The following is a 23,332-nucleotide window of genomic DNA, read 5'->3' as shown; positions in this document are numbered from 1 at the left end:
AAAATCTTTTGATKACCTTCTTTTATTTATTATGCTAATGAGTCGATAATGCATTTTTGTTACCCAGTGATTCTTATCGGCCCAACTAAACACTGCCTGATACGTTTTCTATAGTTTGWGTATTCTTTTAGTTTACACATTATTTGGCTATATGGGTGGATTCAAATTGGGTCTGCTAGCACAGTACACACACACACGCACACAAACACACGCGCGCACTTTTTCCTCTAGTTTGTCAAATGAATCTCCATTTTTTTCTGCATATATCAGGTTCCCAGTCTTGATTGTGTCAACCTAATATTCTGGTGTTTTGCTTTTTTCTAATCCAGAAAAATAATATTTATACATTTCCCAGAATAGGTTTTATAAAGACAAAGATTTCTAGTGATGAAATTAAGCAAACAGCAACACATACCATTATATTTGTAATTTTTAAAAATTTTATCAGATGTATTCATCATGTTATTAGATCAGGTTTTATCTCATTTCTCTCTTTTGTCATAGTTAAATAAAAAAACTAACCACACCGTTCCGTAAGGAAGTAAAAGTGACCATCAGTTCAGGTGACATAATTTGTTGCATAAGAAAGTATAATTTCTTACTAAGCTATATTAGTCTATATATTTCTAAACTTWAAAAATGAGAACGATGGGAGGAAGGAGCAGAGCGGAGCTGCGATTGGTTGACAAGTCGCTAAAGCGGGACCAGTCTTTAGGGTGTGATCGGTATTTGTGAAGTTGACAGTATGACAGATGGCGAAAAAGAAAAAAAAGCAACGCCTGCTTTAACCAGAGATGAGAGTGAGGTAAGAGCAGAAAGAGAGAGAGGCTGAGTTCAAGTGGAGCAGAGCTGCGGGGGGTTGTGGGAATCGTTGCTACGTCACCWTGTGCACCAATATAGCTCAGATGTTGCTGACCACGATGCAGGAAGACTTCACCTGGATGCTCTCGGTCCTGTTGGCGCTCTGGAGGAAAATGAATGGCCATGCCTTTGGAAATCTGGACTCTAATCTCTTTGAAAATCCATAGAGAAACTTTAAACGYGTCTCTGCGTAGCAGACGGTGGTGTTGTTAAAAAGAAAAGAGGGCGAGAGAACTTTGCTGTCTACACCCGTGCAGCAGCTATAAATAACTGTWTCGGGGCAGCAGGCAAAATGGTTGGTCAGCCTCGTCTGTCACAGCCGAGTCCAGCCAACCCCACTTCTCATCTTACTTCACCTCTAAGTCTTGTGACAGGCCCTGAATTCCCCACCTCACAAATATTTCTTTGATTTACCGTTRCACGTTTTTAAGTGAAACTTTGCTGAGCTCTAGTYGGAGYTTTCTTTAATTGTACTTATAATTATGAGCGCCATGATTTCAGGTCATCATCTTCCCTCTCCGTAAACTTTGATGAGTCAGACACATCTGTGATGTCACTTTGTGCCGTCGGGTGGAGTAGCTGGGGGCCCCGCTCTCAGCACCCAGTTTGACACTCGGCGTCAGCAGATCCCAGGTAGCGCGGCGGCTTTTCTTAGCTCATGTGCTTACATTAAAACCAACTGCAAAACACCTGATAGGCCAGAAAAAAACGGGACAAGAGCTGATAAACTGTTAAATTGTTGGTGGTGACAAAGGTTTAGCCGCCGTTGTTTATGAAATGTTTCCTTTTTTACCCCCACTTAAASCATCTATACCCTATAAATACCACAGTTTTCCTCAAGTTTCCCCCCAAATCGTATTTTTTGTGTTTGTTTAAAGTCTCACCAAGACTGAATAACATGAAACTGCAAAAACAATTTCTAACACCAGGCGGGTCTTAGCGCTGTCAATCAGGATTGTGCGCGCGCTGCTCAATGTGCTAACGGCGGAGAAACAACTTGCCGTAGCACGGCTGCTGTTATCGGTGGCTATGCTAAATAGCCTGAGCATTCGCAACAGGCTTTATTGTGGGGAACTGCCTGTACACAGGTGTGATTGGCAGCACAAGATCCCTCCTCCTGGATCTGATTGGTTGTTTCTGACAGAGTGGTGCATTTCTGTAGATGCCAGTATAACAGGGAGAAGGCACAGGAGTTTCACTGTCTCATGTTATACGGTCAACATGGTGAACATTTGAACAGTTATGTAAAAAATAGATTTTTTTTTAAATATAAAAGTTACATGCTGGGGCTTTAAATTTGACTCAGGAGGCCAATAATAATTGTCCAGCTGTGCGTAATTTAACCTCAGTGTAAGTCCAGTTGTTGTGCGAAGGCCTCCGACGTTGAGCCCCGCTGAGAAGAAACGGTTTGAAGGAGTCGGGTCAAACCTACCGAGACACGGCTGGTTGATTAAACTGATAAGACTGAGCAAAACGACCATGAATTAGAGAAGCAGCCATCAGACTCCTGATATGTCTGGAGGAGATTTTCACCAGACGAAGCTGGTGGGAGCTCATTTTAACGATGGATTTAGCTAAATATAGAAAAATCTTCAAAAAAAGACCTTTTGAGACTCAAACTGCATCTCCACAAAGTGTTGAGTCAGAGGCAGCTGAATGCAAATCCACAGTTCAGTTTTATTTGAACAGAAAAAAAGCAAGTATCATTTTACTTCCACTTCCCAGTTATATTTTATCTTATGCAGAAGTGAGTAGAAAAATTGTACTCAGCTAAGAGTAACACTACTTTAACGTATTTTTACTCAAGTAAAATGTAGAAACGACTCAAATAAGAGTAAAAAAAGCATTTGGTAAAAAAAAAAAAAGTACCTCATCAAAATATCATTTATTTGATATTTAAAAATGACATCATCAGACGGATCAAGATTCTGTGGGAATTTTGGTATTTTAAGGAACAAAATAAAAATACTTAATATAAATAAAACATACTTGCAAAATCAGAAATTTTTCCAAATCAACATCTTTCAATATGAAACTTGTGAAACTTGTGAGCTTTTTCTTCACTGAATCCACAGCGTCCAGAAAGTTTACTCTAGTAAGAGTGGCGATACTTCACAGCAAAGTTATTCAAGTAGAAGTAAAAAGTACCGCTTCTAAAAGTACTTTAAAAAAAAAACAAAAAACAACTGATTTTATGCTTGTCACATAAAATCCCCCCATAGATTTACCTGTGAGGTTTCATGTGAATCGGTTTAAGTGGCATGGTGGTAATTTGAAACATGCCATTAATTTAAAAGTTGGACTTGTAGAGAAAAGGAAACATTTTGACCAAGTAAATAAAAACCGTTGATAAATTTATTACCAACTTAATAATTCCCTGCGGTTTGTGGTGGGAAATCTTTTTATTTCCTAGCTGATGTTTCAAACGGGTTTGATTCTGCAGCGTGCGTCTAGTCAGTAGGACGTACAGGACCAGTGGCCATTTTTCCTGCTCTGGGGTAAATCTGTTGGAATATTCCTGGTTAGGAGGAGGCAGCTGTGCAGTCAGAAGTTTCCTCCTCTGACCTAAATCTCATGGCGCACCTTTGCAAAAATAACTGGAACACGATCACATGGAGAGAGAGAATTTGCAGCTGGATTTCTGCTTTTCGTTGATGTTATTGTGAGTCGTCAGCTTTCGTCGGGCTGTTTTACGCCGGGCTTGGCAACTGACGCTTCTTCTTTTTTTATTATCATTTGATTTGGTTCCATGTGAAAATCTCACAAACCTAAATTTATCCTCCGACGTTWMCTCCTGTTCCTCTCGGCATAAATCTGAGCGAGTCGTCATCAGATAAAACACGGTGTGAATCAAAGTGACGGCGCTGACCCGGTGGGCATTGTGAGGGCCCAGATCCCGTGTCCCTGGGGCCCAGATGCCTCGCCCGCTAGCATGGTGCCATAAATTAAAAGCTGCCCCCTGTGCCAAATGTGGAGCGAAGGAAAGCTGAGCCTGCTTCCCCGCCCACACCAACCGCCCTGCTGCTGTTGGATGTGTTGACTTCGCAGCCGGTGTCTGATTTCTTAAAAAGTTAAATCAAGATGTCAGGACCTGTTTGGACCTTGTTGTGGTGTCTTCTTTTTTTCTTCTTTTAATGCCTTTTCTTATCCGTTTGTGGGCTAGTTTGTGTGAAAAATCTAAATAAGCAATCGGACAGGACTTCTTCCTTTTAATATATTATCTTACATCACCAAAGCATTTTGTTTTTCTTCAACAGTCACAGAAAATGTAAACACAAGTCTGAGATATTCCATGAGTGTTTCAATCTTTAAAAAAGGAGCATTAGCGCYCTCCTCTGGCAGACTGACGTGCCCCTGCGGATCTCTTKGSSGTTGTTATGTGGCGCCATCTGCTGGCCACCATGAAACCTTCAGGACTTGATAGATGGTTGGGTTTGAGATCGGAGTTGTTTCTGTTTCTGTTCTCAAATTTTCATGTCAAAACTGATTTAGAGAAGCAGAATGGGTCAAATTTGATATTATCTATAGAAGAAATAAAGAAGTAAGATTAAACTGAGAAATGTTTGATGGATATATATATTTTTTTACATTTTCTCTGCTAATGTGTAAAGAAAAACAAATCATCTTTTGGTTGCTTTGATTGTTTTTGTGGCTTTTAAATGAAGCAATAAAGTAGAAACTAAACTTCAGTAAAAAGAAATTGCTTTGTCATCTGAAATCTTCAGAAATTAAACGGCAAAATTATGGTTCATTGGGAGGAGCCCCCTCTTAAACATATTTCTAACCCTTATGATTGTATGGTTCAGTTTTCTCCAGAAATATCATTACAAATGTTATTGCTAATATCACAGTGACAGTATTGTTTTCCTATTGCATGTCATTGTGTTCATCACTGCTATATTGAGAACGTCAACTTTCCATTATTGGTGCAGAAACGGTCAGATTATCAGAAACGTAGAGGAAAAACATGGATTAAGTTTTATTTCGGCTAAGAAAATAACATTTTGTTTAGACCAYACTAAAAGTTTGCTTTTTTTAGTTTTACTGAAAARATGTGAGCAAGTGCTTTATGTTCTTTTGTTTGGAATTATTTTCTAAAACAAAGGAACAAATTAGGAAAGACCTGCATCTTCCTCAAACTTTAAACATGAAGCTCAATGTACCTTCTACTTCTAATTTACTAATTTACACTCAGATTTAATCAAGTTTCATTAGTAAGTTGCTGAGGTCTCTTGTCAATTCGATGGCTGTGTGCTTCGTTCTTTAYCGTTTTTTCTCCAGATTTCTTCTTTGTCTTCTTCATAGTRATACTAATAYCACKATGTTTATTTCTTACACTTCACTGCAGCCTTAAAACCAAGGTACTCTTCCTCGTTGTCGCCATTCCTCTCTTYTTATCCCTTMTCCCCTCCTGTCTCAGGTTCTCAACGTGTACAAGCTGTCAAACGTGTCGATTCACCGTCGTTATTGTTCAGACAGATCTCACACCTTCCTTAGGAAACATGTTTTGGGTCCGGCACTGAGGAGGAAATATCTCCAACACCGATGACCATGTGGCAGCAGGATTACGAAGTCTAGACGGACTCRCCTTGTGAGAACGTCTTGAGGCCGGAGTGTTACYMTCTGTAGCCGGGTGCTCTTGTACCTTCTCATGTGTTGTCCTGTCATCAAGGAGGCAAAGATTTGTTGACTATATTATGAGAACACAAGTTCCGGTCGTTAGGTTGGAAGACTGGGAAGTTTTGCGGACCATACACACCCCACGGCTTGAGAACCACCCATTTTGCTGTTTCGACTGGTGCATTTGTTGTTTTGGATCCGCTTATTAAGTCTTTGAGGACTAGACGTTTGGTTAAGGTTGTTAACCAGCGACATGGATCATAAACTCTGGCAAACTGCAGAAAGAAACAGATGCACCAGTCCAAGGAAAAAGACGTAAGACTTTTTTTTTTTTTTTACTATATTACGAGTGGAACTATTGAGAAATTGCTAACTCTGAACAAGCTCCTATACCTTACAGAAAAGTCATTTGCTCATCAGTAGTGGATTATAGGGATTTATCTGCCAGTTGGATTGCAGGATTTCTTCAGACATGCTGCGTTTTCCAGGAGATTCAGTTTGTTTATGTTTATCTGGTTGATTTGAAATTGTACATKAATTTTTAGGCTCTCTTATTGCTTCCTTGCACCATGTGTGGAGAGTGCTAACCATCTGACTCAGAAAGCTGACTTAGATTCAGTTTGTATAGACACAMAATCAAAAATTAACASCAATAATTTAGCCTGTAACAAGAGAAAATATGAACGTGGACATTTGTGAAGATTTGTWAGTGAATCAATAAYGCATTTAAAATTTTACTTTGAAAAACTAACCCACATTTTTTTTATTTAGTCTCTCGTAACAGACTAAATAACCAAAATCATTGCTGTTCATTTTACAAACACTATTTTTTTTGTATATTTTCACAATGTTTTTCATTCATGTAGAAATGTTTGCCGTTTCAAACTAAATGTTTAGTTAGAAAGCTAAATATTTAGCTTGCCAATGCCTGAAGGTTAATATTTAGTTTGAAACWAAATATTTAGTTTACAAATTATATATTTAGGTCCAAACTAAATATTTAGCCTCAGATGTTATCAACCTAAATGTTTAGTGTTTTATCTAAGCATTTAGTTTGAAACTGACATTTGTAAGTGAATGAATGACACATTTAAAATGTTACTTTGCTAAACTAACCCACTTTTTTTTTAGTCTCTCATAACAGACAAAATAACCGAAATCATTGCTGTTCATTTCACAGACATTATCCCATAAAATGTCCACTCCAGTCAGTTTCATCTCTTAAATGTTCTGTTTCGTAAACCTTAATTGATACTTAAGAGATTTTATTTATTTGTTTCACCGTTTAAAGCAGATGGTGAAACAAATAAACATCATTCTCTCACTCTGGCATTGGMGCAAAATAAAAAAGAATTCTCTTTGTGCTGATTGGGTGTAAAGATAATAGATTGTCCATCGACCAGAACTGTAAGGCCAAATATAAATTCATGTTTACTAAAAGAGAAAWTTTAGATTTGAAAAAAATGTGCCTTCAATGAATTTTTACGTTTTAATTCATACAATCCAAAATGAAACGTTAACCTTTCTTTTATTCAATATTTTTTTATTTTTATCATGCATGAAAGTTTAGAACATATTTGTAAAACTGCAAATCCTAGACAGGACCGGATATTTGCGCTTTATTAAATAATTAAGAGCAAAACATGTTTTTTTTTCATGCCAAAGAAGGATAAATAAAATTCAWTCTGGAAATMAAGAATTAACAAACAATTAATTAGCTCTTTTAAATCAATAAGTTACGACAAAGTTAATATTAGTTTTACACCTGGAATCAGAATTATGATTTTAGYGCATCCGCCAATCAGATGTTGTTCTTATGTTTTATTGAGRCAAMTCTACATGTACTCATAGACACACTGAAGAAGTGGACACTCGCTTCAGTAAAAACCGTCTTCATCTCTGTAATCATGTGTGAGTGCAGCTCTGTGTCGGCGGCGCTGAGGGATTAAAGGTCAGACGTAATCCAGGGGCATTTACTGCTTTCCGTCACCTTGAACCTGAAGGGCGACTCTCCTCTGAGCTTTACTGCCTCTGTGGAAGCAGCAAAACCCAAAGGCCAAATAGTTTAGCTCCCGTGTGCTAGTCTAACCCCGTTCCTACACACACACACACGCACACACACACACACTCAACACTTGTGACTTTTCATCACAAGAGCCTCTGGCTGTCCGTTTAACACAGGAAAGCTCCGTCACCCGTCTCAGGGTAAGGACCGCTGGCTGAGATGTTATTCTAGTGTACATGTGTGAGCATTAGTGRCCGTGTCAAAGGGTACGGGGCGGGGGAGAGGGGCCCATCCGTCTCAGATGCTGGGCAGATGTCAGAGCATGAAGGAGCGCTGGAGAGCGGCTGTAGTGTCAGAGGTGAGGCTCGGAACGCCGTCCCGCGGCTTCTCCAGACAGGTTTGTGTTTGTCGTCTGCGGTGGCGTGTCKGAGATTTAGGCAGATCTGCTYGCTGTTCCGCTGGATGTTTCAGTGAAATTCGATGCTTCGGCCTGAACTGCACCAAATCCGGCCTCTAATTTGTTACTTCCTGCCCGCGAGGCTCCGCTGAGCGATGGGGTCGGTGCGTCGTTGGGTTGATCTGCCGGCGGAGTTCTGATTGATCGTTTCAGCAGAACGGCATGTCCTCGACGAGTTCCACTGAGCAAAGAAAAAGTTTTCCGTTTTAATTGTTTTGTTGTAGTTCATTCCTAATTTCTGAATATTTCTGTATGACATAGGAAACTGTTATAGATAAATGTTTCTCCTTTTTTTATTTTGACATTCTCCACTCTGCTGTAATGCGCTACATCTGTCCTACATGTGGCAGCTGCTGCTTGGAGCTGGACTTCAACACTGAGACGCTGTACTTTATAATGCGGTGTATTGTAAAGAAACCATTCTTTAAGCCATAATTAATATATAAAATCATCAAGCAGATTGTTTTTGTTTTTCTATTCTATTTTCGTTTTTTCTACATTTCTGTGTGGGGGTATTTTTTTCTGTTTATTAGGAGAGTAAAAGCATTTTATGTGATGACACACACTTAACTCTTTAGGTAGAGCTTTTCTCAAACTGGGTTTGTGTGCAGAAGGTTTAAATGGACACATTTAGTAGCAATTGTAATATTTGTCTGTGGCCAGACTGTGAGAAAAGAAAAATTATTAAATTTTCCTAAATTTTCAAGTCCAGTCCTTTGGATTGAAGTCAGAATATATATATATATATATATATATATATATATATATATATAAACATTGTTCTCATTCTGTTACATTGAGTCTGACTTTGCGTTTTAATTTTCGTTTATTTTGAGCAGACATACAGAGAGGAAGCTCCACRTTTGTTAAATGTGTTTTTAGATRATTGCAGTGAGGTTTTCTGACAACTYRTGTTCTCTAAATTAAGCTTTCTGGCTTTGCAAAGTCTTTTTTTGTATTAAACAAAGAATGAAACAAAACTCACAAGGCATGGCGCATTGCTAATAATTTTATGCCAACTGGGTGATAAAGTTTGGATTTCTTTTACGATATGGTTTTTTAATATTTATATATAAAGAAGTGTTATTCCTGCTTTGTGTTCATTTGGGTCAGTGATCAGTAAAGGTGAACAAATGACTTTGACAGACTACAAGTTGCAGTTATGTTGCAGATCATATTCCTGTTGGACCGTTCTCCATCTGATTGGCTTCTCGGCATATTCACCGCTTGCAAGAYGAGTAGATTCCTGACTGAAGCATTATGGGATTTTTTTTTTCTTGCCCCTTCTGTTGACTGGTGATTGAATAGGCCAGGCATCTGCAACCTTTGACCACCTGCAGCCTTTAAAGAAAACTTTAGAGCCCCAAATTTTACATGAGCTCTGGAAAATAGCCAACTTTTTTTTCTTATCTACTGCATGAGGTTTGTTGTCTTTCTTAAAGAACCAACATTGAGTTTCTGTTTTTTAAGATTTAAAACAAAGAAAAGCGTAAAAAGTTTTAGCAAAAAAGAGAACGGATACATTTTCTGATGATATTTTCTGATGTTTAGGCTGCTGTTAAAGCTAACGTGTAGCAATTATACACAATTTCTAGGTGAGGTTTGAACATTTCTGTCATCATGCATCTCTTTGTTAGAACAAAAATAATTGGCTTTCAAAGGGAAACAAATRACAGRAAGCTGATTCCAGACCAGAGTGAGGGAATCTGATCTTTCTTTAGCGGCTTTTAGCTGRCAGTTCAAAGGAAGATGTGAAATCTTGAATTTGTTTCTCTCTCGKTTTCTTTTCTCTCCAAAGCTTTCCCTTCAAGTTACTATTAGATACTAGAACTTGGGAATTAGGCTGCAAACCTCTTTATTTACAACCCGTAAAGGTGGTAAGATGCTTGATTAAAAATGACCTTTGTAATCATCTCAGCTGATATTCTGAACGACTAATTTCTCATACATAAAGGTTTCCTTTAACAGTGCAGTAGTTGGTTTATTATCTTTGATTTAACCAATTTGATTTAGTCTATTTTCCATTGATTAAAAAATTAGGAGCAGGCTGCTTAATTAGTAACAAATATCACCCTTAAATAATTACATTTATTACCAGTTTGCTTCATTTTTTGCTGTCAATTCTACTTATTTCTGGGTAAAATATGTTCCTGCTGCAGTTTACTTCAATTTCCTAATTATCTGGCTAATCTGGGAGACAGAGTAAACGTGTCAAAATAATAAAATATACTTTGCAGTCGAGGTAAACATGTTTAAAATSCGTGTCGCCTCAGCATGTTCTCCCCGGAGCAGAAACTGAATCGTGCCGTGTGATAAAATGTTTCCTCCCTGCTCCTCATCCACCGGACTGCCCGTGTTTCTGGTTTTTAAACTCTTCCCTTCCACACCTGGTGGTTGTGTATTTGACACCTATATTCCCCGATCGTCATTGCAAGATTAGCCTGAAGTGTCTCGCGCGCCGTGCCAGCTGCTCAAGAGGCCATATTAGTCTTTTAAGGACACGGTGCGTCGGGGCGGCTGTGCGGGCGACTCCTGTATTTATAGCTTTGAGTCACTGGATGGAATGGTGTAAGCGTATCTCTCTCCATCAGCATGCTTGTTCACTTAAGAGGCCCAACCATTAGAAAAAACTTTTCACAACTAATAAGTACAATAAACACACAATTAAGTTAATTACATACAGGGTGAAAAATAGCACATTAGCTTGTTGTTTTGTTTTGTTTTTCTCATTTCCTGACATGATTTCAAACCAAACGTCCCTGCTTTGGGTCCACTAGGATCAACGAGGTGAATTATTTTTTGCTAAAAATAAATTGGGGAATTGGTTGTTTTTTTTTGTTTGTATTTTTTTTTTTTCTTAGAATTTTTTGCTTTCATTAAATTCCAAGATTTACACAATTTCTTTGATATTTGGAAGAAAAAAAGAAGCTTTTTAAGCTGTGTGACTTTGGTCAAATAATTTTTGTATTCTTAATATCAGAGCTTTGCAACCACTAAAATATATATTTTTTGCCTTTAATCACTTTGTAACTAATTTAATAGCATCACTAAGATCTCCATCAATTTCAAAGATCCATCTGTGCTCAATATTAAGATGCTGAGTGTTTTAGATCGAAGGAGCTATAAATTATAACTACATTTTGAGACGTCTTCAATATTTCCTCATAATGCTCTTTCTTAATGTTTCCATCTACACTACAAAGAGCAACAGCATCAGTAAAACCTCCACTGAACATGTTGCTGCCACCACCGTGCTTCCCAGCTCATGGTGTTCAAACTTCCCTCCTTTTCCTCTAAACGTAACAATGCCTATCATGTGTTGACTGCGATTTAAACTTTCATTTATTCAGACCACCACCATGTCAAAATTCACGTTCAGAAACGAAACGCCATCTATGGCTCAAATTTAAAAGGCTTTAGCTTGTCGTAACAATGGAGATCAGACATTAATTCGAGGGGAGTTTTGTCTTTATTCAGTCTTGCATGATGGGTCCAGATAAATGTGTAAATGTCTGACTTTACTCCAGTCTGTTGGCAGCTCAGAGAGTGTAGTGTGTATCCATGGAGCTTCTCTTCCTGTTGATTAATGAGGAATGAGATCAGGCTCATTCTTCCTCCTCAGTTCCTCTTCAGTGTGTGCATGATTATCATAAAACCATCCAAAATGCTGATATATTTATACATTACGAGTTCTTACAGAAGACAAATCGTCTTCTATTTACCACGACAATGGCAGCCGCGCCGACCGTCCTGTAAAGTTCATGGTTCAGACGAAAACGCAAATGTTTGCGTTCAGTTCAGCGCAGGTGTTAAGGATTCTGTAATCTGAAATGCAAAACAAGCTTACAAGGTTTCACTGAGTGTCGGTTTTCCACCTCAGAGGTGTGATTTTTAAGGCCTGGGCCCGGTTTATGTTTCAGTGCGAGGAGAAGTGATAGTCACAATACGATGAGTTTATGAAGTGGCAAAGTATTCACAAGAGCAAATCATAACCAGAGAAGGCGGCCCGGACACATGTAGGGGCTAATAATCCTCTGCCAGTCTCAGAGGCGTGAATTAATATTTGGGGAAAAAAAAATATCTCTGCAAAAATCTTCACTGTTTGGCAACCTATAAATCCACTTCATCTGTTGCATCTTTTCGTTCACTTTCAGAAGATTTTGTCCTACCGCATTGGTTTAAATTTAGTTTGTCAGTATCTCCATGTGCTACAATTTTAATGCTTTGTCTCAAACCATGAGACGGGTGTTTCGGCCAGACGGGGCAGTGTCAGGTGCTTCACATTTCTGACGTGACGTGTGGCTGAGGAGACTAAGTTTAGACAGTGAGTGCATTCACTCCACCTCTTCAGAAGCTGAAGAGGTGGAGCAGCTACTCAGGGTCAGAGCAACCAGTAACAGATGTGTAAAAAAAAAAAAAAAACATTTTAAAGCCCTAAAATAAATGCATGTTTAATTGTAGCTGCACACTGAGAAGTTTATAAAGATCCAACCAGGTTAAGAAATAATTTTAACAAAATCCCTAGTGGTGCGATTAGTCGCCCTCGGTAATAAAATGCTAACTGTATTTTACTGACAGCATCAGTAAAATAAATAAATTGCTACTTCAGCTAACCACGTGTGCGATGGTCTAAGTTGTAACTAAAAATGCAGCTGCAGCTTCTTAGGTTGTCGTTTTATTTATATAGCACATTTTCAGTAACAAGGCAATCCTTAGCTCATCTTTGCGCCGTCTCCCTTCCATAAATAATAAAATTGAGTGCAAAAAGAACTCAGTTTAATCTGTTAGTTTTCATACTCTAAGGTCAAATTTTCATGTATAACTCAAAGCCGCAGGCAGCAAATGTAAAACTAGTGGAGACACTAAGACTAAAACAGCAATTTTCAAAAGCAAAAGTAAGCAATTTCTGACCATGCAAATGTTAAACTCATACAGAATAGAAATGTATACAGTCAAATGGACACATTGATTTTCTCTCATCATTGTTAGCACCTAATTACGCACAGCCACAGCAATCACTTATGACCCACCTTGAGGGAAAATGTTCTGTCACTTTCTGCAAGAAATATTCAAAGTTTGCCCCGGAGAAATCCAGCGTAAATCTTTCGTTCTCTCTCAAATGGCGCTCTGTAATTGACGCCAGGTTGAGCAGAGGTTCATTCCTCAAGTAAACAAAGTTTTGTTCAGTTCACAGTTCTTAAAAATCTAAGATTAACCTACGAACACGAGCAGCTGCTACTTGTCTTTCTCTTGTGATCTTTTTCCTGCTCTTATATTTGCATTAAAAGTTATGCTTTTTTTATATATGCACATAAAATTTTGGGACATTTTATGCATTTTCAAGATTGCGGAGAAGGAAATTTTGCACTTAAAATGTATTTTATGAAGTTTTTAAATAATGTAATTTATGGAAGTCAAATGAAGACTTGTTTTTGACCATTTCCTGAGCTTTATTTGTTTCCCTACTTTAAAACCTGTCAAACTTGTCATTGAAAATCATCACTGAACATCTTTTACAATACTTGTAAGCAAAAAGTTACAGTTGAGTTAATTTCTCAGGCAAGTCCTTTCATGGCACAAACAGGAAACATACCTGTCAAGTCTCCCGTTTTGTCCGGGAAACTCTTACCACTCTTTCCTCCGTGCTCCTGAATTAGTATTTTCCCCAAAATTTCCCCTACTATAACATACCGTATCATAACATACTACACGTAATTTCAAATCTAAAACTTGACAGGTATGACAGGAAGTGCATTTGTCCTGTGCAATTCATAATGTTTGTGTTGTTTTCCCCCACCCTGTAGCATTATATCACCGCCGTTGGACAGCACAGAGAAGAAGGGTCTTCTGGTGGCTGCCCAGCTGCCAGGCAATGTGCAAGCTGGACCTCAGCTGCCGAACCAGTTCCTCCTGACCCCAGCAAGCCTTCAGCTTGCTCAGCTCCAGGCCCAGCTCACCCTCCATCGCCTCAAACTGGCTCAGGGAGGAAACACGGCCAACGCCGCCAGCATTCTCAACCAGTTGATTTCCAATGTCAACATGTCCCAGCCCCTGTTGAATCAATTAAGGAGTTCGTCTTTGGTCGGGAATCCACAGGGGGCCTTCCCCACTGGGGTGATTGGGTTCCCCTCCTCAAATTCAGCCGTTGGGTCGTTGGTGGGTGGGGCATTCAACCAAAACTCAGGGAATGTGCGACTGGATCATGCTTGTGGAGGGGCTGGGAAGGGGCAACAAGGTGGGGAGTACGGAAAAAATCCTGGATCAACTTACTCTTCTGACACCGACAGACGTCTTCAGTACAGCTTATCTGGAGGAACATCTGCTGACGGACAGTACGCGGGGATTAAATCTCAGGCCAAGAACATGACCAATGTTGGCTTTCACAGAGATTTCTACGGGCATGAATTGCAGGGACAACCAGTTGGGTTTAGCTCCAATGAGCCAGTGAACTCCACCGCACATAAGGAGCAATGGAAAGGCCATAACAACTTAAACCAAACTGGAAAGGTGAACATGGCTTCAAACCCTCCCACAGCATGGCCTTCAGCTGGGCAGCCCATTTGGTCCAGAACAGAACTGTACAACCCAGAAGAGCCGACCCCCGAGCCCAAGCTGAACTGTAGCGGGGTTTCCTCTTTCGGATCCAGTGGCCCGCAGGGCTTCGGAAGCTACCAGAACCTGCATGGGGGCGAGGAAACCCTGTCGTCAGGTACCAGGACACTCCAGGCCCATCAAGTCAGTGACTTTTATGGCATTASGCCTTCCCAGCTGCCACATCAGTGCAGCATCTGTGAAAAAAAGGTCTACAACCTCAAGGTGAGCATCTCCGTGAAAACGAGTGTGAAGTCATTTGTATGTAGGGCCACTAGATGGCACTGTGATCGAACGCACTTTTGACCTTTCGCTTCCACTTCACTGTAAACAGTAACCCGTCTCCATCTCCCATGAACAAACACATAAATTCCTCATCAGAAATGGTGTTGGACTGAACAGGTTCATTACGTTTAGCATCCAAGCGTTTTGGAGACTAACAGAAATCCAGTTTTTAGACAGACAATACCGCGTTAGACTTTGCATTGAATCTACGTTTCTTAGAAAACCGGTTAAATAAAAAGGGAACATGCTTTACATTTTCAACCAGATAATTTGTCTGTTTACGTTTTGTTAGAATGTGTCATGTCAAAAATGATTTACACCCCATTCAACAACCATTGCCATGACAACCATCAAACCTCCATGCTGGGCGGCCATTTTGGTTTTGCTTGTTTCCACTGGTATCTTGATGATTTATGTTTGACGATGAGCTCCAGGTGGGAAGGCCTCCTCGCCATCACTCTAATTTGTAGCTTCCGCTACAGATTCTCCATCAGATTCAAGTCAGGGTTTGGACTAGGCCACTCTAAGATGTCAATGAAATACTTTTGTAAGTCAAACTAATTTGAGTGAAGTTGATGCAGTTTGATAACCAGAATCAAGTGAAGTGTATGTATCACAGGATTGAAATAACTTTTTTTTGTAATAGTATGTGTTGTAAATAAACTTAATTGAATTGAATTGAAGACAAATAATTTTGGGCTTWTCTGTAAACAACTCGGGGATAAAAATAATAATAAAAAAAAAAAATTCCTGAGACGTTTGCAGTTATAATTTACAGCTTTAAGGAGCTTTCCTCCCAGCTACGGAGGACAAGGAGTGCCCGTCTAGTGAGCCAAAGCTGTTCAAGACTATGTTTGGACACGGCATGACGTTTATGTGTTTTCAGGACTGGGACCAGCATGTGAAGGGGAAACTACATCTGCAGAATCAAACTTTGTACGCCACCGACAGGTGAGCTTTTTAGTTCTTGTGCTTCTTCCTCAACCTGAAACTCGTGTTTTCTTGCCTTTTGTTCTTTTTGTGTGTGTGTGTGTGTGTGTGCGTGCGTGCGTGTGTGTGTGTGTGTGTGTGTGTGCGTGTGTGTGTGTGTAAAATAAAAAATTACAAGTGTAAACATGATTTTTGTCATATACTTCCTCTTGGCCTCTTGGACATAGCCGACACAACGGCATTCTGACTGTTTGGGCATTTTTTCTTCCTCGTCCTCGCTCTGTAAACAGCTGTCTTAATCTTTCCAGGCTTATGATCTCTGTCACAAGATATGAGTGAGCAAGGCAGGGGAGAGGCAGCTAAAATCAGCCTTCTGTGATTGTTGCAGCTCAGCGGCGGCGGCGGCCGGAGCCCCTCAGTACGCCGTCGGCAGGCCGTGTGATGGAGGGACGAACCCAGGAGGGACGAACCCCACAGTCGGCTCCGCCGCAAGTCAAGGTAGGCTACAATTCATTCATCAACACCTCCAACTAAGCGTTATTTACTACTGATATGTAATGTAGTAATGTTTTTTTCTGTCTGCTAAAGAATGTGAAGGAGAGTATTTCAAGAGTCATCCAACAGTATGTGATAGTTTATTGCTTGTCACGATGCAACTCGAACTGTTCACGTCTGCTGTTTGCAAAACATCGTTTTCAAATCTATGAACGCGTTAGATATTTGAGAAATGCTCCTGTGAGAGCAGAGAGCTAACAAAATGGCCGCCTTTTTTCTGTACAGGAAAACAAAATCTTCCTGTTAGCTTTAACAGCATTGCAGAGAAGAACCGCGGATCTCCACACTCTATTACGTCCTTTTTGTCACATTGAGTACCAGAGCGTGGTCCAGACAGCATGAAAGACAACTTGTGCCAAACTATTACTGTTGACAATATCCAAGGGACATGACTTTGAGTCGTCTCCAGTCTCAGTTTCACTCAGACAGCACATGATACCTGAGCCTGGTTTACGTCCAGGCCGCAAATCAGTAACTAAAGCATATTGTGAACAACTTTTTTCTTGTAATTTGGCCATGTAGAACCTAGCAAAAATATTGCATTTCCTTTAAACCTTTTTTTACATTTTTTTTTAACATCTTATCAGGTTACTAAAGAACATGTTTATTGGAACTGTATGTGCTACACAAAGTAGTGTACATACATGAGGGTAAAATGAAGCATAGTTTTGAAAAACCTTCTTCAGTAAAATCTAAACAGGAGTCATGTATTTATCCTGATATCCATAAATAAAAGGCAATCGAATAAACTCCCTTGATAACTCACTAAATCGGTAAACTTACTAAAGTAATCGAAGGTTAAATGTAGCTGTACTGTTAAGTCCTCGGAGGTAACGTGCAATACCATATATTTCAGTATGGTATTGATCCGATATCAACTATACACAGTGCCAGTATCACCAGTACCAATACCTTTTATTTAAGTTTGACATATCATTAAACCTCTGATCTCTCTGTGCTTTTTCTTGACTTTTTTTTTTTTTTTTCAAACAAATTACTGAATTTGGACAAAAGTTATACGTGTATACTTCAATAAAATACTTTAATAACAAAATAAAATGACAAATGGTAATGGGAAAGCAAAAAAAAAAATCATTTGAGAGCAAATCAATCCATACCTTTTGAAAAAGAGTTGAAAAATTCTAATACAAAAATAAAATTTCAAGATGTAATCTTAAGTATCAATACTTTGGATCTCCGCTCAGAGTTTTGTTTGGGGAACAAACAGCATCATGAAGGGACCAGCAGATCAGCTCAGGGAGAATGCACTAAAGCCACATTTTTACAGTTTTTCCTCCTCTAGTTTAGATATAAATACCAAATAAATACTCCTTTTTACTCCAGACATGGTAACTAAAAACTTCTAAATTAAAAAACTCACATTCTTGTTGGAAAATGAAGTCTAATGATTCAATCTGAGTTATTTAGAAGATGATTTTCGAATGTTTTAGCTATATTAGCATCAAATGTGGCTTTTTACTCACTGCTCTCCTGCTGTCCTTCACGACGTCTCTAACATGTGTTGTTTGAACAGATGTGTCGTCAGGAACCAAAGCCTCATACCTGCCAGCAGCAGCCATGAAGACGTATCCCACAGCAGACGCAGCGTTTACCCCCCACCAGCCGGAGTCAAAGGTCAGACAAAGGTTCTGCCTTGTGTTTACTTAGAAATTATTCCAGTTTACGCTCAATGTCTGAATATGTGATTTAACAGGTTTTAAAGGCTTAAAGGAACAACCACTACTTTCTTTGACTAAGAAAAGAACCCATTTTCTTGGAATGTTTAAATCATTGCTTTTCCTCACGTTTATATTATTGGATGTCGTTGTATGTTTTCATATTTCTTAAAATACCTTTTGCTTTTGTGTGAACAGACTATGTTTAAAAAAAAAAAAATTCTGTTTAAAAAATTTATTTTTTTTCTTGTTAATATCCTCTGGGAGGCAACAACACTGAGCTTGTTGAATTTCACAGTCTTTTGTCTTTCCCGTGCTGACAAGGATCACTAATTTAAGATTCTTGGCAGTGAAATATAAACTTAAAGAAAATGTTCCACTGAGATTAAAAATAAATGTTAAGAGTGGGAACCACTGTGGCCTCAGTGGTTTTATAAAAAGCCTTTTTTTTTTTACTTGAGATGATTTTTTTCTTCCCCCTTACTGCAGAAATTAACTCAAATTAATTTTTTCAGTGTGAGATTATGTAACTACTAGAACATGAATTTCTGCTTTTTTTTTCTTTTTTTCTAGCAGTGGTGAAGTTTTATTTTACACCTCCAGTGTTTGTTATTCAGTCACATTATTTCAGCTTCAAGTGACTTTAATCGACTCTTACATGAACTAATTGCATTATGTACATATTTTAAAAGAAAGAGAAAAATTGGCTAACCTTTTTTCTATTCCAGACAATTGAAGTCTCTTCAGAACAAACAAAACAAATCCTTCATAGTTTCATGTTAAACAAAACTGAAAGTTGCGTTTAAAATAAGCACCAGTCCAAAATTAACATTGTTTATTACCCTCTGAACCTCCTCTGGGTTGCTCCAGTTCCTGCTAATCATTTTGTAAGGACATGATATTCCTAAGCTGAATGACAGAAAGGTCAGCAGACATGAATGTAAGTCACGACATTTTTATACGCCTCCGTATTATTATTCCCTGGGAACAGAGCTGCAGAGGCATGCCTCGCAGTCAGCCGGTCTCTCCTCTAAAACAGGAAACCGGGAAACAGCATCTGTTGATGGACGTCCATCACGCAGGCAGACGTCTCGAAAAGCACGCAGCGGATGATAAGTGAGGTGAAAGGAGCCCAAAATTACCCCGGGTGACTTGCAGACAGGCTGAATTGGAACGCAGCATGAAGCTGTCCGCAATGTGTGGACTGGAACAGGCACGCAATGATGTGTGTGTTTTATTTTGACAAAAACACACACGTGTACAGTTCGGTGCAGCAAATTCATTCATCACTTTTTGTGATGTGAAACATTACTATATTTATTCTTTATTTATAAAAACTTATTTTCACTCTTCTTTAGTTCGAGCTATTGTAGCCGGTGGATACTTTGTGCAGAAAACACAAAAAAAGGTTTTTTCAAACTTTTTGCATGGGTACAAGCAAATAATGAACTTTTAATTTAACCATTTAAGAAGTTTTTAAATATCAACTGAACTTCTCGTTTCTACCATGATGGTTGTGGTCGCTTTTCTTAAAGGAGATGGGGCAAAATTTCATTCAAGGGTGTAATGAGTTAAAAAAAAAAAAAAACTCTGTTGGTTTCACTCCAAACAGGTTTTCTGTTAATTATTTGCATGTGAGTTCAGTAGAGATTGAACCTGCTGTGTTGTGCAGAGTGTAAGCCTGGCAGAATGTGTCCCTACATCAATACTGGGTAACGACGTTTCATATAACGCAACGCATGGCTCTGACCAGACATGGCTATGATTTAATGCAAACATAATGCACTGAAAAATCAAACAAAACAAAAACACTTGGACTTCCACTGCATTTGTTTTGCACCAAATCTAGACGTATTCAGTCATTTTGAGTGTGGTTTGTCAGTAAATTTTCAAAATAACATTTAAAATGGAATTAAAATTTTTACAAAGCCCACATTTCTGTGTTAAAAATGTTTTTTTAATTTTTTTTAATTTTAAATATATATACGTAAATATATTCTGATATAATTTGATGTTTTCATTAGATGTATTGCAGCTTTGTACAGGATCATGTATTAACAACTGCAGAAATGCACCAGATTTGACCCGTGGTTAATTTCCATCTGTAGTCCAGAAGAGTTAGGTTATCAAAAAATGTTATCTAATATCTTGTCTGAAAACAATAGTAATACTTAAAGTTAAAAAAAAAATTGTTTGGGACTTGCCAAATACTTTGCATGAGCGGTAAAGTCCTAAAAATAAATAAGTAAGCGACTTTCTAAATCTGACCTAATCAGATTCACCTTATTCAAATTAACAAAACCACAGCGTCCTTTTTTATTAATCCTTTACTTCTTTGACAAAACCGCAGTGTCCTGTGACCTCATATGTCATCTTATTGATCGCAGGTTTTGTTTGTTTTATTTTTTTAATTCACTAAAGATTTTACTGTATCAGTGTAAAAATATTTACAAGCGGTGCTTCAAGAGCTAATGTTAGTCCCAATAAAAACACACACCTGTCTGAGCCGGACATGTGCGGGTTTTATTGTGTAGAAAGCCGTGCTCTGAACAAAGAGCTCACACACATACAACATTGTCAAATATGTGCATCAAACTTTAACGCTAATCTCTGTTTTTTATGGTGCAAACACAGTTTCTGCCACGTCTGCCCTGACATTCAAGTACACGGTTGACGTGTCTTCATGCTGCAGAGTCTGTGGGTCTGCAGTGAAGTAACACAGTAGCTTTGTTGCTTCTTGCAAAAAGAACAGCGATAAACACTGGATTACAGCTAACCACTGTTTGGAAGAGCAACCTAGAGGCCTCTGGGTCGCACCCTTGTCCCGCAGTATAAAGTTTCAGAGCAGCGAGGGGCTGGTAAAGCGATCCGAGGAGCTGGCATGAGAGCCGTGTGTGTAGGAACGCAAAGGAGAAACTGTAAAACCGAAGAGACTTTCTCCCTTCATCAAGCAACATGCTGGAGGCCGCTTCGGGCAAATAAACCGGAAGATCCCGGGGAGACGTTTCAGCTGGTTTTTACAAAGCAAAACGACTTTAAATAAGAAAAAAAAAATCAAGAAAGTTATGTGAGGATGTTGCTGCAGTCTAAACCAGGGGTGTCCGAAGTGCGTCTCTGGAGTCGTTTTGTACGGCCCGTGACTGCAGTTTAACAATAATCTACATTTTTATTTGTAGTCAGGGGCAAAAATGATTACCAACAAGTTAAAATCTTTTAAAGATGAAAATAATTAGGGATGCAAAGTAATTGTTATTAAATAATAATCATGTTTTTTTTTTTTCATTTCTTTTTAATTTCGTGATAAATATAACCTTTATTCCACCCAAATCTGCTTTAAATCATTTCACTAAACTTGACTAAACAAGACAGAGATTCTGGTAAAACAAAAATACAAACATCTAGTCAAACCAAAGTGAATTTGCTAGCTGAACAGCTTTCTTTTAGTGAAAACGTGCAAAACCCTTTTTATAAGTTTTGTATTTGTATTTTTCTGACTGCTTCACCCCCCAGTCGGTCGTAGCTGGTGGCTGATCACACTGGATATTTCTGGAGTTTTTCCTCTCCACAGTCGCTACATACATGCGTAGTATGAAGCTGAAACTCTTCCATCGATTTGAACAATAAACTGAACTTGACTACATTGTTTGTTAACTCCGATCAAATTGAAATGTATAAACTTGACTTGGAATCTGTCAGTAAAAAAATTGCTTTACAAGTTGTATTCCTCTGGCCTGTGTGACATAAAGTTTGGCTACTGCTAGCTTAAGCAAAACCACAAAAAGTGCTGACAGAAGGTTTCGGACACAGCTAACAGCTTAGCACACCGCAGCAGGTAAATAGTTAATGGCTGTATTGTTGGTTTCAGTTTATTCTCAGGAGGCCATGACACCGACGGAGCAAGAAGCAACGCGGCTTAACCGTAATGGTTTATGGTTTATGGGAGCAGCTACTGTTTAAATGCTAAGTCAACAAACGCTGTAGTTGCTCTGATCAAACTCCTGCAGCTTATAGGGACTTTTGTTCTCTCTTTTATACCTAACCAGCCTATTCCTGGATGTGTTTATTGAGCTCAGCTTGTACTGACCTTTGTGTTTTCTGCTGCCCAGGCAGAGCTGGCGAACTCTTCTAATAGAATTATCACTCGTTCATCTGATGCCGTTAATATCATAACAGGTTCAGCCGGCCAGGAAACGCTAAGTCACCCCACAGACTTTCAATAATCTTAGGTCGTCTGTTCGACCTTTTGGTGGAAGCCCAAATGACAATATGGTCTCCTTTTGAGCTTTTAAATCATAAAAAAGATGTTGGTGTTGTTTAATGAGCAAAAAATAAATAAATAAATAAAAATAAAAATTCTGTACTGACTTTGTCGGGTTTTGAACAGCAGCTGGATAACATCAAACTGAGTCAGCCTGATGCTCAGAAAACGCAGCGCTCCGACATCATGGATGACTTTTGAGAGAACAAGGTGTCCTTATGCTCCCATTGGACTCTCCACACTTGAGCAGAGTAAAGTCTGTGTTATTGTTGGGTATTCCTTGAACAAATTCCCTGTAAAACCCGAAACCCTGGCGTCCGACCCAAAGTGGGATTAAGACCACCGCCTGTCCCACACATGGAGCTGTCTGTCAGACGGCGGGCAGCAGGGGGAGCCGAGGAAACTGCAGCCACAGCACAATGGCTACGGAAACGAGACAGCTTTATGTGACGAGCACAACGGTGGATGCTTATCACAGTATTTGTAGTTTTAACGTTGCAGAATTTATTAGGTTGAAGGCGAGGCATTTAGTGACGCGTTTAAAAACTCTGAAATCGTGTTTGTTGGCTATGAAAGCAGCTAAAGGCTAAAGGGCTCCTAACGTTGTAGTATTGGGTAAAGAGAACATGTAAATATGCCGTAATTTTCATCTTTTCTCCCGTAATGTGACATTTAGTAATAAACGCAAACAAAATTCTTGAAAGCAAATGTTTTCATGTCTTTATTTCCTGATGAAAGTGGAAAATAGTACAGAAACAACTGGCATAAGACCTCATATGGCTTGAAACCAAAAGGTCTCACGCGGTTGGTGTGTAACTGGAAGTATATTTCTGTAAAAAGAAACCTTTTGATTTCCTGTATTTGTTCTCTGTTCATATCGGAGGGTTAGATACACAGTATGCTGCAAAATATCATGAAATAACCACAAACCTCAAAGTGTTTTGTTAAGATTTCATGTGGTGTAATAATAATAATTATTTGTTATTATTATCTGGCCCCAATTAACTGCATTTTGAAAAGTGACAGTGAATAGCTATATATATATAAACTACTTTTTTAAAACTACTTAAAGATCAGGAATATATATATATATA

At 38.8% G+C, this 23,332-nt stretch overlaps 1 protein-coding gene across 2 annotated transcripts in view; it reads left to right on the top strand.

The window, feature by feature from the left end:
* rbm20 (RNA binding motif protein 20) overlaps nt 1-23,332 on the top strand; it is a 50,828-nt gene that overhangs the window by 18,402 nt on the left and 9,094 nt on the right. Inside the window, exons 1-5 of one of the 2 annotated variants that reach the window (XM_008411197.2) lie at nt 5,731-5,796; nt 13,748-14,759; nt 15,706-15,770; nt 16,138-16,247; nt 17,839-17,939. In XM_008411197.2, the coding sequence (XP_008409419.1) occupies nt 5,735-5,796; nt 13,748-14,759; nt 15,706-15,770; nt 16,138-16,247; nt 17,839-17,939 (1,350 nt within the window). In that variant the 5' untranslated portion in view covers nt 5,731-5,734. Of the gene's footprint in view, nt 1-5,730; nt 5,797-13,747; nt 14,760-15,705; nt 15,771-16,137; nt 16,248-17,838; nt 17,940-23,332 lie in introns of those variants that run through there. The other variant, XM_008411124.2, reaches the window with a different exon arrangement.

This window comes from Poecilia reticulata, linkage group LG1 (assembly GCF_000633615.1).
Source record: "Poecilia reticulata strain Guanapo linkage group LG1, Guppy_female_1.0+MT, whole genome shotgun sequence".
Classification (NCBI taxonomy): Eukaryota; Metazoa; Chordata; class Actinopteri; order Cyprinodontiformes; family Poeciliidae; genus Poecilia; species Poecilia reticulata.
The sequence above is the reverse complement of the archived record's forward strand: the minus strand, read 5'-3'. Positions and strand labels throughout refer to the sequence as shown.